The sequence below is a fragment of the Muscardinus avellanarius genome (genome assembly GCF_963383645.1).
Source record: "Muscardinus avellanarius genome assembly, chromosome: 10".
Lineage (NCBI taxonomy): Eukaryota > Metazoa > Chordata > Mammalia > Rodentia > Gliridae > Muscardinus > Muscardinus avellanarius.
In genome coordinates, this window is record NC_137796.1 from 72,068,724 (window position 1) to 72,080,753 (window position 12,030).

General features: G+C 61.6%; 1 protein-coding gene across 1 annotated transcript; it reads left to right on the plus strand.

The window, feature by feature from the left end:
• Window positions 1-4,065: 4,065 nt before the first annotated feature.
• On the plus strand, window positions 4,066-11,506 carry LFNG (LFNG O-fucosylpeptide 3-beta-N-acetylglucosaminyltransferase; the record flags this gene model as incomplete). Its single annotated transcript, XM_080704602.1, has 8 exons — window positions 4,066-4,494; window positions 8,623-8,671; window positions 9,017-9,116; window positions 9,203-9,356; window positions 9,511-9,596; window positions 9,990-10,155; window positions 11,154-11,239; window positions 11,440-11,506. The coding sequence occupies 8 exons, from the start codon at window positions 4,066-4,068 to the stop codon at window positions 11,504-11,506; spliced, it is 1,137 nt and encodes a 378-aa protein (XP_080560728.1).
• Between the last annotated feature and the right edge of the window lie 524 nt (window positions 11,507-12,030).

Consider the following 12,030-nt stretch of genomic DNA (forward strand, 5'->3'; position numbering starts at 1 on the left):
GGGTTCTGCTTCGGGGCTGGAGGAGGTGGCTTCCTGGGACACTGAGCAGGACCACCTGACCACACAGCCATGATGGGTCTCCTCGGATGGCTTCCTGCTGAGTTAATGAATCACCTATTAGGCGTGTCGGGAGATCTTCCCAGGACCCTCAGGAGGGCTGGACAGCAGCAGCCTGTGGACACCACCTGGAACAGGTAGACAGATGGCCGACTGAGGCTGCTGGGGGCCTGGTGGTGGGGCAAGGGCAGGCCCAGCCCACCTTTTAGGACCCGGTGGGGCTGGCTCCAACAAGACACCCCAGGTGGAGCATGGTGGGCAGTGGGGGGACCTGAACTAGACGGGAAAACAGGTGGCCTCTGAGCCTGATGTGGGCAGTGGGAACTGAGACAGCTGCGGGCCTAGTGTGTGGCCTTCCCTGGCCCTGGGAGTCTTGTCAGCTCTCCACCCAACCTCAGGCAGGTGGTCTGGCCACTTAAGCATCCAGATAGGAGGTCAGCTGGCCTGGAAGTCAGGGCTGGAGGGTTGGGCTGCCACTGTCTCTGACCTATCCCCTGTGAGCACCTTAAAAAAAACGGGCAGCTTGGAGGTGGTGGTGCACACCTGTAATTCCAGTACTTGGGAGGCTGTGATAAGATTTCAGATTGGAGGCCAGCCTCACCAATTTAGCAGTCCCCTCAGAAACTTAGTGAGACCCTGTTTTAAAATAAAAAATAAAATAAAATAAAATAGGGCTGAGGTTGTAGCCCGAAAGTAGAATATCCCTGGCTTCATCCCTAGTTACCCCCCTCCCCCCCACACACAGGATAGTAAGCTGGGGCCAGTGGTGCACGCCTGTAATCTTAATACTTGGGATGCTGAGACAGAAGAATCTCAGGTTCAAGACCAATTGCGGCAACTTAGTATGACCCTGTCTCAAAAAAAAAAAAATAGCCGGGCGTGGTGGTGCACGCTTGTAATCCCAGCGCTTGGGAGGCTGAGACAGGAGGATCACGCAGGTTCGAAGCCATCCTCACCTGGTTTAAGAGACCCTGTTTCCAAATAAAATATAAAATAGGTCTGGGAGTGTAGCCCGGAGGTAGAAGTTCCTGGGTTCCATCCCCAGTACCACCAAAAAAAAAAAAAAAAAAAAAAAAAAAAGGGCTGGGATATAGCTCAGAGGTAGAACACTCCTGAGTTCCACTCCCAGTACTGCAAAAGCCAGGAGGGGCAAGGTCACAGGACCAAGGTCTAGAGGCTGAGAGATGGCTCCTCCTGGATGGAAGGATAAGCAGCCTGGTGTTCACAGCCTCCTGCAGGTCCCTTCTCCAAGGAATCTGGACCAGACAGCCTGGTCCCTCTTCAGCCACTGGGCTGAGCCCCTCTCCCCTCCTATGGGGACAGTTTGTAGGAAGCCTTGGGGTCTGCAGGAGTGCCTCTAGCTGGAACCTGTCCTGGGGAAGGGGCAGGCAGTTAGCTGGCCCTTCCAGTATTCAGACCTTAAGGAGCCACCGCGAAATTCCATTCTCCTGACAGCAAAGAAATTGAATCACTCTCGCCAAAGCCTGCAGCCCCCACAAGAATGCTGTAAGGCTTTGTCCTGCTGTTCCCAGACAAGCAGCCACAGCCGGGTCCACTACTCCCCCCCACCAAGCCTGGCCACAGGGAACCAGCTGCAGGAAGCCCCCTGCCCAGCTCAGTGCATGTGTCCTGGCCAGGCTGGGCCAATCCCTTCTGCAGAGTTGCCCCTCCGTATGCCGTAGCAGTCCCTCTGAGACTCAGCTTGCTTTCTGTGCAATGGGCACACTGCCCTCACTGCCTGGCGTGTGGAAGCCAATGGTAGCCAAGGTGAGCTGGGGGCATAAAGGTCTGGGGTGCTGTGGGGCTGGAGGGATTCTCACCCCAAGCTGAGAGTCCACAGGGATGGACTCACTCACAGGATTTGGTCAGGTGGGCCTGGGGAGCTGTGGTGACTGTGTTACAGAATGCTGGGCACCTAATGGGTACCCACTATTGCTGCTCTTGACTTCAAATTCCAGGTACAGGGTGCAGCCCTTGCAAAGATGTGGGGGCCTAGCATGCTTGGGCTTTTGGGGAATGGGGAGGAGCAAGGACTTATCATGAGGTATGTGGGTACCAGGCCAGGACTTGGACTCACAGGCAGTGGGGAGCCATGGAAGGTTTTGATGGTGTGTGTGTGTGTGTGTGTGTGTGTTGGGGGGGCAGATTCTGATCATAGCTGTCTGGTTGCTGCATGGAGAGTAGAGAAGAGAGTTTGGGGATTAGGGAGACCAGGTGGAGGCTGCCAGGGGGCCCAAAGGAAAGATAATTGGGTGGAGGAGGCTTAGCCTCCAAAAGGCTGGGGTGAAGATAGGTGGCTTGGTGCTGGGAGTGAAGGACACGGGGCAGAGATCCTGGGGCTGGGCTGATGACTCCCGGGCAGCCCATCCAGCAGTCAGAAGGTCCCTTTTTTTTTTTTTTTTTTTCCCCTTCTTGCCCACTCTAAGCCCCTGGCAGCTGCCAGGACTGGGTTCTGGCTGCTGGGGGAGGGGTTTATGGCAGGAGGTGACGCCATGGGAGACTTGTCACTTGGGCACAGCCAGCACCATCTGCTCAGGCATCTGCCTACCCGAGGTGGTGCCTGCTAATTACCTGGGGCGGGTAGGAAAAGGCCTGGGAACCACGGTCCCCCTCTCACCCCACCAGAGGGCCCCAGGTCCCCAGAGCAAATGGGCCACAGCTCTCCCAGAGGGGGCGGGAGGGGATGTTCCAGGCAGTAGAGCCAGATACCCATGCATTGAATAAGTCTCCAAGGAGTCCTACTATGTTCCCAGTACCTGTCCAGACTAAGATTCTGCCAATTCGCTGCTGTCTTGCTTGTGGTTGATATTCAGGGAAAGGGTTCCCAAGAGGGTACGGAAATAACTAAAAATGCCACTTCAGGCCCAGCGTTAAGTGTTGTAGAGAGAACTGGCCAGCCGGGAGAACTGGCAGCGACCCTGCTGCGCTGTGCTGGTCACTTTGGGCACGGAGGAACTCCCAGAGAAATACGGGAGTTGAGGCCCGGGGGACCCAGGCTCATCTAAGGGGAAAGCCGCCTCCAGCTGCCGCTGCCGGCACAAGCGACCAGCATGGCTTCGGACCCTGCTCCACCCCCGGGGGGCCGCTTCCGGGCCCTAGCCCCTCGCCCAGACTTCAAGCACGCATTCCTGCCGCCCCCGCGCGTGCAGGAGGCCGTCCTGGGCTCGTGGGAAGGGGGCCGTGTGCCGGGGAGGCGGGGCACACAGCTGGGTCACATCTGGCCGGAGCCCGGAGGGACCAGCCAGCAGGCGGCCCTTTCATCCATGAGGAAAGGAGTGGCTATAATCTCTCTTCACCACGGGGCGTCTGAGGATTTCGGGGACCTTCCCACCCCACGTAGGGCCGGGACTCCAGGAAATTAGAGGGGATGGGTTTAGCACAGATGCTTTCTCGCTGGAACCTCGGGTCTCCACCTGTAACACAGGTGGCTGAACTCCGGGTGGGTGTCAATAACAGCTGCCTGGAGCCCAGCGCTCCCGACGACCCGGGTGCAGCCTCAGCCGACCGGGCCGGCTCGGTCCCAAGGGGGGGGCGGGGCTCGAGGAGGGGAAGTGTCCGGCGAGGAAGTAAGGTGCCTCCTGCGGGGCGTCTGACCTCGGATGGGGGTCCCTGCACCCTAGCCTCGGCTGGCGGGCTCCGGGATGCGGCGGGCACGGTCTGGAGGGGGCGCCCCTTCTGCGCACCCAGCGCGGGTCAGCCCGAGCCCCACGCCCCCCGCGGCCCCCCGGGAGCGACCCCGCGGGGCAGGCGCGCACGTGCGCAAGGGGCGGAGCCGGGGCGCCCGCCGGGCCGTTCCCAGCCCCCCGCGGCGCCCCCACGTGGGCGCTGCCGGCCTTGGGGGGGGGGGACCCGCGAGGCCCCGCCCAGGGCCCGAGCCAGTGAGCGCGCAGGGGCGGGCCCGGGCGGGGAGGTTAAGAGCGCTGGGAGCCAGCAGCGAGCCGCTTGCTGGACGGCGGCGCCGGACAGGGACCTCGGCGAGAGCCGGGCAGCGCGCTGCGCGCCCCCACCATGCTCAAGCGCTGCGGCCGGCGCCTGCTGCTGGCGCTGGCGGGTGCGCTGCTCGCCTGCCTCCTGGTGCTCACCGCGGACCCGCCGCCGCCCCCGGTGCCCGCCGAGCGCGGCCGCCGCGCGCTGCGCAGCCTGGCGGGCCCCGCGGGGGCGGCCCCGGCCCCGGGCCCCGGGGTGGCGGCGGCGCCCGCAGCGCTCGCCCGCGAGGTGCACAGCCTGTCCGAGTACTTCAGTCTGCTGACCCGCGCGCGCAGAGACGCGGGCCCGCCGCCCGGGGGCGCCCCCCGCCCCGCCGACGGCCACGCGCGGCCCCCGGCCGAGCCGCTGGCGCCCGGCGACGTCTTCATCGCGGTGAAGACCACCAGGAAGTTCCACCGCGCGCGCCTGGACCTGCTGCTGGACACCTGGATCGCGCGCCACAAGGAGATGGTGAGCTCCGGGGCCCCGGGCGGGCGGGGCATGGCGCACGGCCCTGTCCAGCTGGTGATGGTGTCCGATGGGGCCAGGCTGCATCCTCTTTGGCCACCGGACCGTCTGAGGGAGGCGGTGACGCCGATCCATATCCTTCAAGCCCAGTTTGCCTGCTGGGGGCCACTCTCCCCGGAAGGTGTGGAAGTGTCCGAGGGGGCCCCACTCCAGCCAAGCTCCAGGGCCCCGGATGGGGCACGGATCCTACAGCAGGTCTCCTGTGCTTGGGGTTGGTTGCCCTGGGATGCTTGCTCTCCAGACGCCAAGTTAATCTGGTGTTGTCTCCAAACGGCCCCAAAGCAGATTCTTGCTGGGGCCCATCCAGGGTCATCCACCCTGGGTCCCATCATTACTTGGGAAAAGAAAAAGGTTCTTCGTGTGAGGGTAAAGGGGGGAACAGGACCCCTTCTCCTCCCAGTTTGCTACCGTGTGGGGTCAGATCGCTACTGGTGGTGGGGCCATGGGAATGCCCTCAGAGGAAAGAGAGCCCTGGGACTTGGGGGTCTGTGCTGGAGATTCGGCCCACAGTGTGGGAGCCCCTAGGCCTGGGGCTGTGGGCTTGGTTCCCTCCGTTGGGTATTGACTACTTATAGACACATCATAAAAACACACCCGCTTTGAAAATCTCCCTGGAAGCTATGCCAGGACGGTTAGGTTGGGCGGGGAATACTGGCCCTCCAGAGGGCAGGGCGGGAACTGTCTCAGGTGGGGAGCGTCTGAGGCGTTTGGTGTGAAGGTGGGTGCTTAAGGAAGACCTGACCCCTCTCCCTTCTCCCTTCTCCCCTGTCCAAGCCTCAGAGCCCCAGGGCCTTCTGGCTTGGCTGAGCCGGTTTTGGGGGCAGAGTCCTATCTAGTTAAAGCTGGGGAGGGGCCTTGGGAACCCCAGAGCAACCTCTTGGGAATCAGGCGTCCATTTCCCAGGGGCTCAGTGGGCTGGCGGGAGGGGGCCCCGGGCCGTGGGTTTTGTTTGGCGGCTGGGCCGTTAGGATTCCCAGCGCCGGGCGGCTCTCACGCCGGCCCCATGGGCAAGGTAACAAAGCCCCTTTCTCCAGTCGAGAAAGGCGTCGGGCCTCTTGTGTGCAGCTATGCGCTCCATGGGAACCGCAGCTAGCACGCTGGCCACTCAGGTTGCCTGGTGATGAGCGGGCCGGGCCCCCCCACATCCCTGACTGACAGCCCCGTGGGGCACCATTCCTGAGCCAGCCCCCCACCCCCAGCACTTGCCCTTCCTGCTGTGTGAGCTTGGGCAACATTCTGCCCCCTCTGGGCTGTACCAGCTCTGAGCATCTCTTAAGCTGGAATTTAGGGGCTTTCTCTATTAGAAGGGAAATGGCCTGGGGGGCTGAGCTATGAGTGAGTCTCAGCTCGGCTGATAATCTTGGGCCTTGCTGATCCTCAGTCTTTTTTATCTCTGAAATGGGGAAAACTTTCCTGGATGTTTTGTCAATGAGATGTAAAACACAACTGGTGAAGCCGGGAGGTTTGGGTGAGCCAGGCAGGCACTCGGAGTCAGGGCCTGTTACCCCACTGGGCCCTGGGTCCACTGTTGAAGCGTCACCTACCTGGTCCAGGAGAGGCTGAATCTGCCTCCAGAGGCAGCTTGTGTGCGAACAGCAAGCAGAGCCCTTCTTGTGGTGTGGGTGGGCCAGGGGTCCTTGGGACACCCAGGGCAGGGCCCGCTTCTCCAGCTTATGCACGGCGACTCAGACTCATCTGACAGGAGACCCAGGGAGGCTGTGTGAGTGCGCTAGCGTGGGCATCTGCCCATGCAGGGTGGGGGAGGCATCCTGGAGGAGGTGTGCTTTGAGTCAGACTGAGAGTCAAAAATACCCAGAAAGGGAAATCCGGGCATTGCGATCGCAGGCATGGGGCCATGCGAGAAGAGGTAGGGTGGGGAGTGCTGGTCCGCAGGGCCCATCCCCATGGGCCTTGAGGTCAGGGTGAAGAGCCTGGCTCCTCCCCCGCCCTCCCTGGAGTGGGCCAGCCTGCAGGGGCTGCCACCGCTGCTGCTGCCCCAGCGACAATGGTTGGGGGAGTACTTGGCATCCTGTGTTTCTTTGAATCGTGGCTCCAGGAACAATGCTACTTCCTGCGGGTGTCCCTGCGCCTTGCTGCCCCGTCTTCCTCCTTTGGGGGGCTGGGGGGTGAGGGCCCTTACCACTCCAGCAGGAGGCAGGGACCCAGCTGAACTCTCTGCCTTCAGGGTGTGACCTCAAGTTGGCGCCTGAATCTATCTGGCCTCAGTCTCCCCACTGGTACTCTTGGGTAGTGGCAGTGCCCCCGTCCCAGGGCCGTTCGGGACAGGAGAGAACACAGTCAGTCCCTTCCCAGCAATATGCTCCACATTGGTGAGCTCTTTTGCACCCGTTTTTGCAGAGAAGGAAAAACGGAGTCTTAGAGCGGCGGGTGAGGGCCTTGGCTGCTGCCGCCGGCAGCTCTAAATTGGGGAGAGAGTTGTCTTGGCACTCCACAGCCCCGCCCCTCAGCCTAGTTCTGGAGGCCTCCCTGCTCCTCGAGCTGAACAAAGGTGACTTTAATCTCCATAGCCTTGGGCTGGGTTTTTAGGACACCGCCAAAGCGCGGGAGAACCGGCCTCGCTTGATCTCATTAAGAAAGCATTTTTCTTTTAATCCAGCAGCACAGCGTCTGCACGGCCGGCCCTCTCCGCCTCCCACGGCATTCCTGGGCTGAGATGCTGGGGCGCAGGCGGGGGATTGGGTGCGAGTCTGTGCGTGTGAGCCCAGTGTCGGCTGCGGGGCTCCGGAAGAAGGGGTACAAGTAAAGAGGAGAAGGTGTAGACCTCACCTGCACCCATCCCCCTGAACCCAGAGCCTGTGTCTGGGCCTGGGATTAGTGCGGGCCAGGACCTATGCCCCCCACCCCTGCCCCAGGTGAAGTGTGCACCTTTCCTGGCCCAGAGCTTCCCCAGGCCTGCTCCAAGCCTGCACATGCTGGACCTCTTGGTAGAGAAGGAGAGGCCTCCTTGTGGGCGTGGGGGGTCCCGCCATCGCCATTCTGAGCATCCCCCACCCGCCCCAGGCGCACTCAGCCATGCCAGGGTGCGGCAGGCGGCACGCGCTGGGCGGGCCGGCAGAGGAAGGAACATTCCTTCCCGTGTGTCGACCGGCCCAGGCGGGCGCCGGCAGCTCCTGGCCCCGCCCCGGTGGCCCCCTCTTCTTCCACGGAGCAGTAACGGAGAGGGTGGCCTCAAGCCCGATGCAGGTGGAGCCTTGCTGTGGCCCCGGGCTAGATTCATTTCAAAGGAGCGGGTTTCTTGCCTGAGCAGTGGGAATTGGGGAGTGCTGTGCTGCATGGGTGTCAGGGCCCCCGATTGGGGGCTGGAGGCACAAGTCTTTCTTGGCCAGCACCCTACTGGCCATGGACAATTGCATAGAACCTGGACGGCTGCATTAATGTAGAGAGTGACCTCCCCAGTCAAAAGGGCTGCAGTGCTGGTGGCCACACCCCTGCCTGAACAACCTCTCGTCCAGCCTGGCCCAGTTAACCAGGCCAGCTGTATGGTAATGACAGTACGGCCCACTCCTGCTTAACTGGCCGAGTTAAGGCCGGCCCTGCGCCCCTCGCGCCTGGCCAGGGACAAAGCTGGCGGACAATGCCTGGTGATTCATCCTCCCTCCCGGCCCTTTGTCTGCCAGGGCTTGGCAGCCACCCAGCTGAAACCTTTGTCCCCAAATACAGTGACTGAGACTTGGCTTCCCAAAGCCGACCTCCTCCACCCCCCTCCCACCCCTTGAAGCTGCGGGGCCGGGCGCTGTGTCAATAAGGGTGTGTGCCATGCCAGGTGTACCGGCTGGTGATCGGAGCTGGTTACCTGGCGGGTAGATGGGGTGTCTACCTGGCTCGTGCCTTGCAGCTGCCTGGGTGACCTTGGACCAGCTGTGGAGGCTGGGAGCTAGGCCCCAGCCCAGCTGCAACCCAGAGAGCACTTGAAGCCCACTTTAAATGCTTGGAGGAACTGGGGCGGGGGTACCACGTTGCAGCTAGGAAACTCCGGGGAGACCCTGCGCCTATCCCCTAGGCCCCAGGTTGGGACACAGAGCCAGGCTCAAGGTCCTTCCTTTCTTCCAGACCTTCATCTTCACGGATGGGGAGGATGAAGAACTGGCCAGGCGCACGGGTGAGCCCTGGGTTTGGAGAGCCGGGGAGGGAGAACTCCGAACCTTCCCTCTGCATTTTTCCTCCCCTCAACCCCTGGGCAGCCAGGTCTTGGTGGACGGGGCTGGGAGGGCAGTTTACTCAACTGGTTTGCTCACCGCCCCTCCACTCGGCCCCAATTCTCATGCAAATGAGGCCCTTTCAGCCCCCAGGGTCCCTTTGAGCCAAGCTAGCTGCAACAGGTGGCGGGTGCTGGGAAAAAGCTGGCTGAATGAGCAGGGGCGGATGCCCCGGGAGGAGGCTGCGCAGGGGAGGGGCCACAGTCTGGCCCCCGCAGGGTTCACTCACAGCCCTCCCCTGCCTGCAGGCAACGTGGTCAACACTAACTGCTCTGCGGCACACAGCCGCCAGGCCCTGTCCTGTAAGATGGCGGTGGAATACGACCGATTCGTGGAGTCAGGACGGAAGTGAGTTGGGCCCAGGGCTCCCCCTCCACGCTCGGACACCCCCACTCGCCCAGTCCGTCCCCATGACAGCCCTGCCTCACCCCCAGGTGGTTCTGCCATGTGGACGATGACAACTACGTTAACCTGCGGGCCCTGCTGCGGCTGTTGGCCAGTTACCCACACACCCAGGACGTGTACATCGGCAAGCCCAGCCTGGACCGGCCCATCCAGGCCACGGAGCGGGTCAGCGAGAACAAGGTGGTGAGTGTACCCCTCCGCCAGGCACAGCCACCGAGTGAGGGGAGGGCTGGGTGGTCCTGCAGCCAGGGGCGGGGTAGGGAGGGGTGCCCATGCCCAGGGCTCAGGCCCAGGCTCGGGTAGCAGCTGACCCTCAGAACAATTTCCTGCCTCCCAGCGTCCCGTCCACTTCTGGTTTGCCACTGGTGGGGCTGGCTTCTGCATCAGTCGAGGGCTGGCCCTGAAGATGAGCCCGTGGGCCAGGTAAGTGCCCTGTGCGGGTGAGGCTGCCCAGTGCCGGGAGCCTTCCATAGGCCTGGCTTGGTTCACCTCTGCGGTGGTGGGGGGGACGCCCACCTCCCATGCAGGCACCGCCCACCTTCCCCTGGCTCCAGAGGCAGCCATGCTTACAGCCATGCCCTGCTCAGAGTGGGTGCTGTGGGCAGGACCAGAAGCCCCCACAGAGAACCAACCACCCAGCCCTGGAGCCGGTGCAAGGGGGGCCTGCAGTCAGGAGGTCCTTGCTGGGGACACAGGGTGTGGTGTGGAGCATGGCCACCTCCTCTCTGAGCCCAGCTTGGGAAGTCCTGCCCAGCTCCCTGCAGGTAGCCTCCACTTCTGCTCACTCTGTCGGGGCCCTTCCCTTCCCTCCCAAAGCGGGGGCCATTTCATGAACACAGCTGAGCGGATCCGGCTGCCGGATGATTGCACCATTGGCTACATCGTGGAGGCGCTGCTGGGCGTGCCCCTCATCCGCAGCGGGCTCTTCCACTCCCACCTGGAGAACCTCCAGCAGGTGCCCGCCTCTGAGCTCCATGAACAGGTGCGCCACCCCTGGGGTCCCTGGGCCCAGCCACGAATGGACAAGCACAGGAAGGGACAGATGAGCAAGAGAAGCTCATAGGAGGGAGGAAGGAAGGAACAGACCCAGAGAGGGAAGGGTGGGTGGGTGGGGGGTCACTTTGATTCTACCTATGAGCTACAGCCCCAGCGGATTTTTTATTCTTTTTTGTAATTTTTTGTTTTGTTTTGTTTTGCAGTATTGGGGACGGAACCCAGGGGCATTCTACCTCTGAACTATACCCCCAGTGTTATTTTTTATTCTTTATTTTGAAACAGGGTCTCATTGAGTTGCGGAGGGCCTCACTAAGTAGCTGAGGCTGTCCTGGTACTGAGATCCTCCTGTCTCAGCCTCCCAAATGCTGGGATTACAGGTGTGCACCTCCACGTCCTGCTTGATTTTTTTATTCTTTATTTTGAAACTGGATCTCACTAAGTTTTGGAGGGACTTACTGAGTAGCTGAGGCTGGCTTCAAACCCGGATCCTCCTGTCTCAGCCTTGAGGGTCACTTTTAAATAGGAAAATCAGAACCAGGAGTGGGGGCACATACCTGTAACCTCAGTACTTGGGAGACTGTGTCAGGAGGATCACAGTTGAAGGCCAGCCTTGGCAACTAAGCGAGACCTTGCTTCAAAATAAAAAGGGCTGAGGTTGTAGTTGGCTGAGGTTGTAGTTGGTGTTCAGTTCCCTAATAACCCCCCCCCCCATAAATGAATAAATTGGAAGCCGCCACCAGGTACCCAGGACATGGTTCCTGCTAGGTTGTCCTCCGTGGTCTACATTTGGTAGGATACACCTGCTTGTGTGTTTTGGGTCTTGGCCCACATCAGTAGCCGGCCTCGGTAGCGGCTGTTGCCCCGCTCTGGACTTCTTTCTGGGGTGTGCTGAGCAGGTGACCTTGGTCTGAGGGAAGCCCAGGGAAGGGCGAGGCAGGGCTGTCCCTCAAGGGCTCCACGGTATCACCTGCCTTTCCCTCGCAGGTGACCCTGAGCTATGGCATGTTTGAAAACAAGCGGAATGCTGTCCACGTGAAGGGGCCCTTCTCGGTGGAGGCAGACCCGTCCAGGTGAGGGGACCAAGGTCCAGCTGGGCCTGTAGAGGCTGCTGGGGGCCTGGCAGAACTGGAGCCAGGCGTCTCTAGCAGCGAGCCTGGGGAGCAGAGGAACCTCTACGGGGTGGAGCAGGTCCTCCCAGTGCCGCTGAGTCTGCGCAGGTGTGGGGCCAGGCACCCACCCCGCACAGACAGTCCTCACTCTGTCCCTACAGGTTTCGCTCCATCCACTGCCACCTGTACCCGGACACACCCTGGTGTCCCCACACCGCCATCTTCTAGCGGCCGTACCTGAGACCCCGTCCCTGGGCGCCCGTGGTATCCAAAGGGCCCAGGGACCCCTGTCGTGCCTTGACAGTCAAAGCACTCCCAGGGATGTGTGTGTGTGTGCGTGTGTGTGTGTGTGTGTGCGCGCCCACTTGTGTAGCAGACTGCTGGGCAGTCCTGTCTACGAGGGGCGGGCACAAGTACCCCTCATCTGCCTTTCTGCACTCCGAGGGTAGCCCTGTGTTTGTAGGATTTCTGGATCTCTTCAGAGTGCAGGACTCAGGGCTCCTCTGCAGAGGTGCGTGGGTACCACACTCTCCCTGCTGAGCACAGGCTCTGTCAGGGCTCAGGGTACCCACACCCTGGGGTCCTGGCCCCTCCCTGGAGCCCCCAGTGTCACGGAGCCATGCTTAGAGCTCTGGCCCGGGCACTGGCTCGGAGTAACTGCCCAGTTCTATGGGGCCTCGTGGCCATCCAGTGATCTCAAGACTCCTGGTCTCCCCGGCTCCTTGGGGTCCTTGCCTTTGTCTCCCTCCATC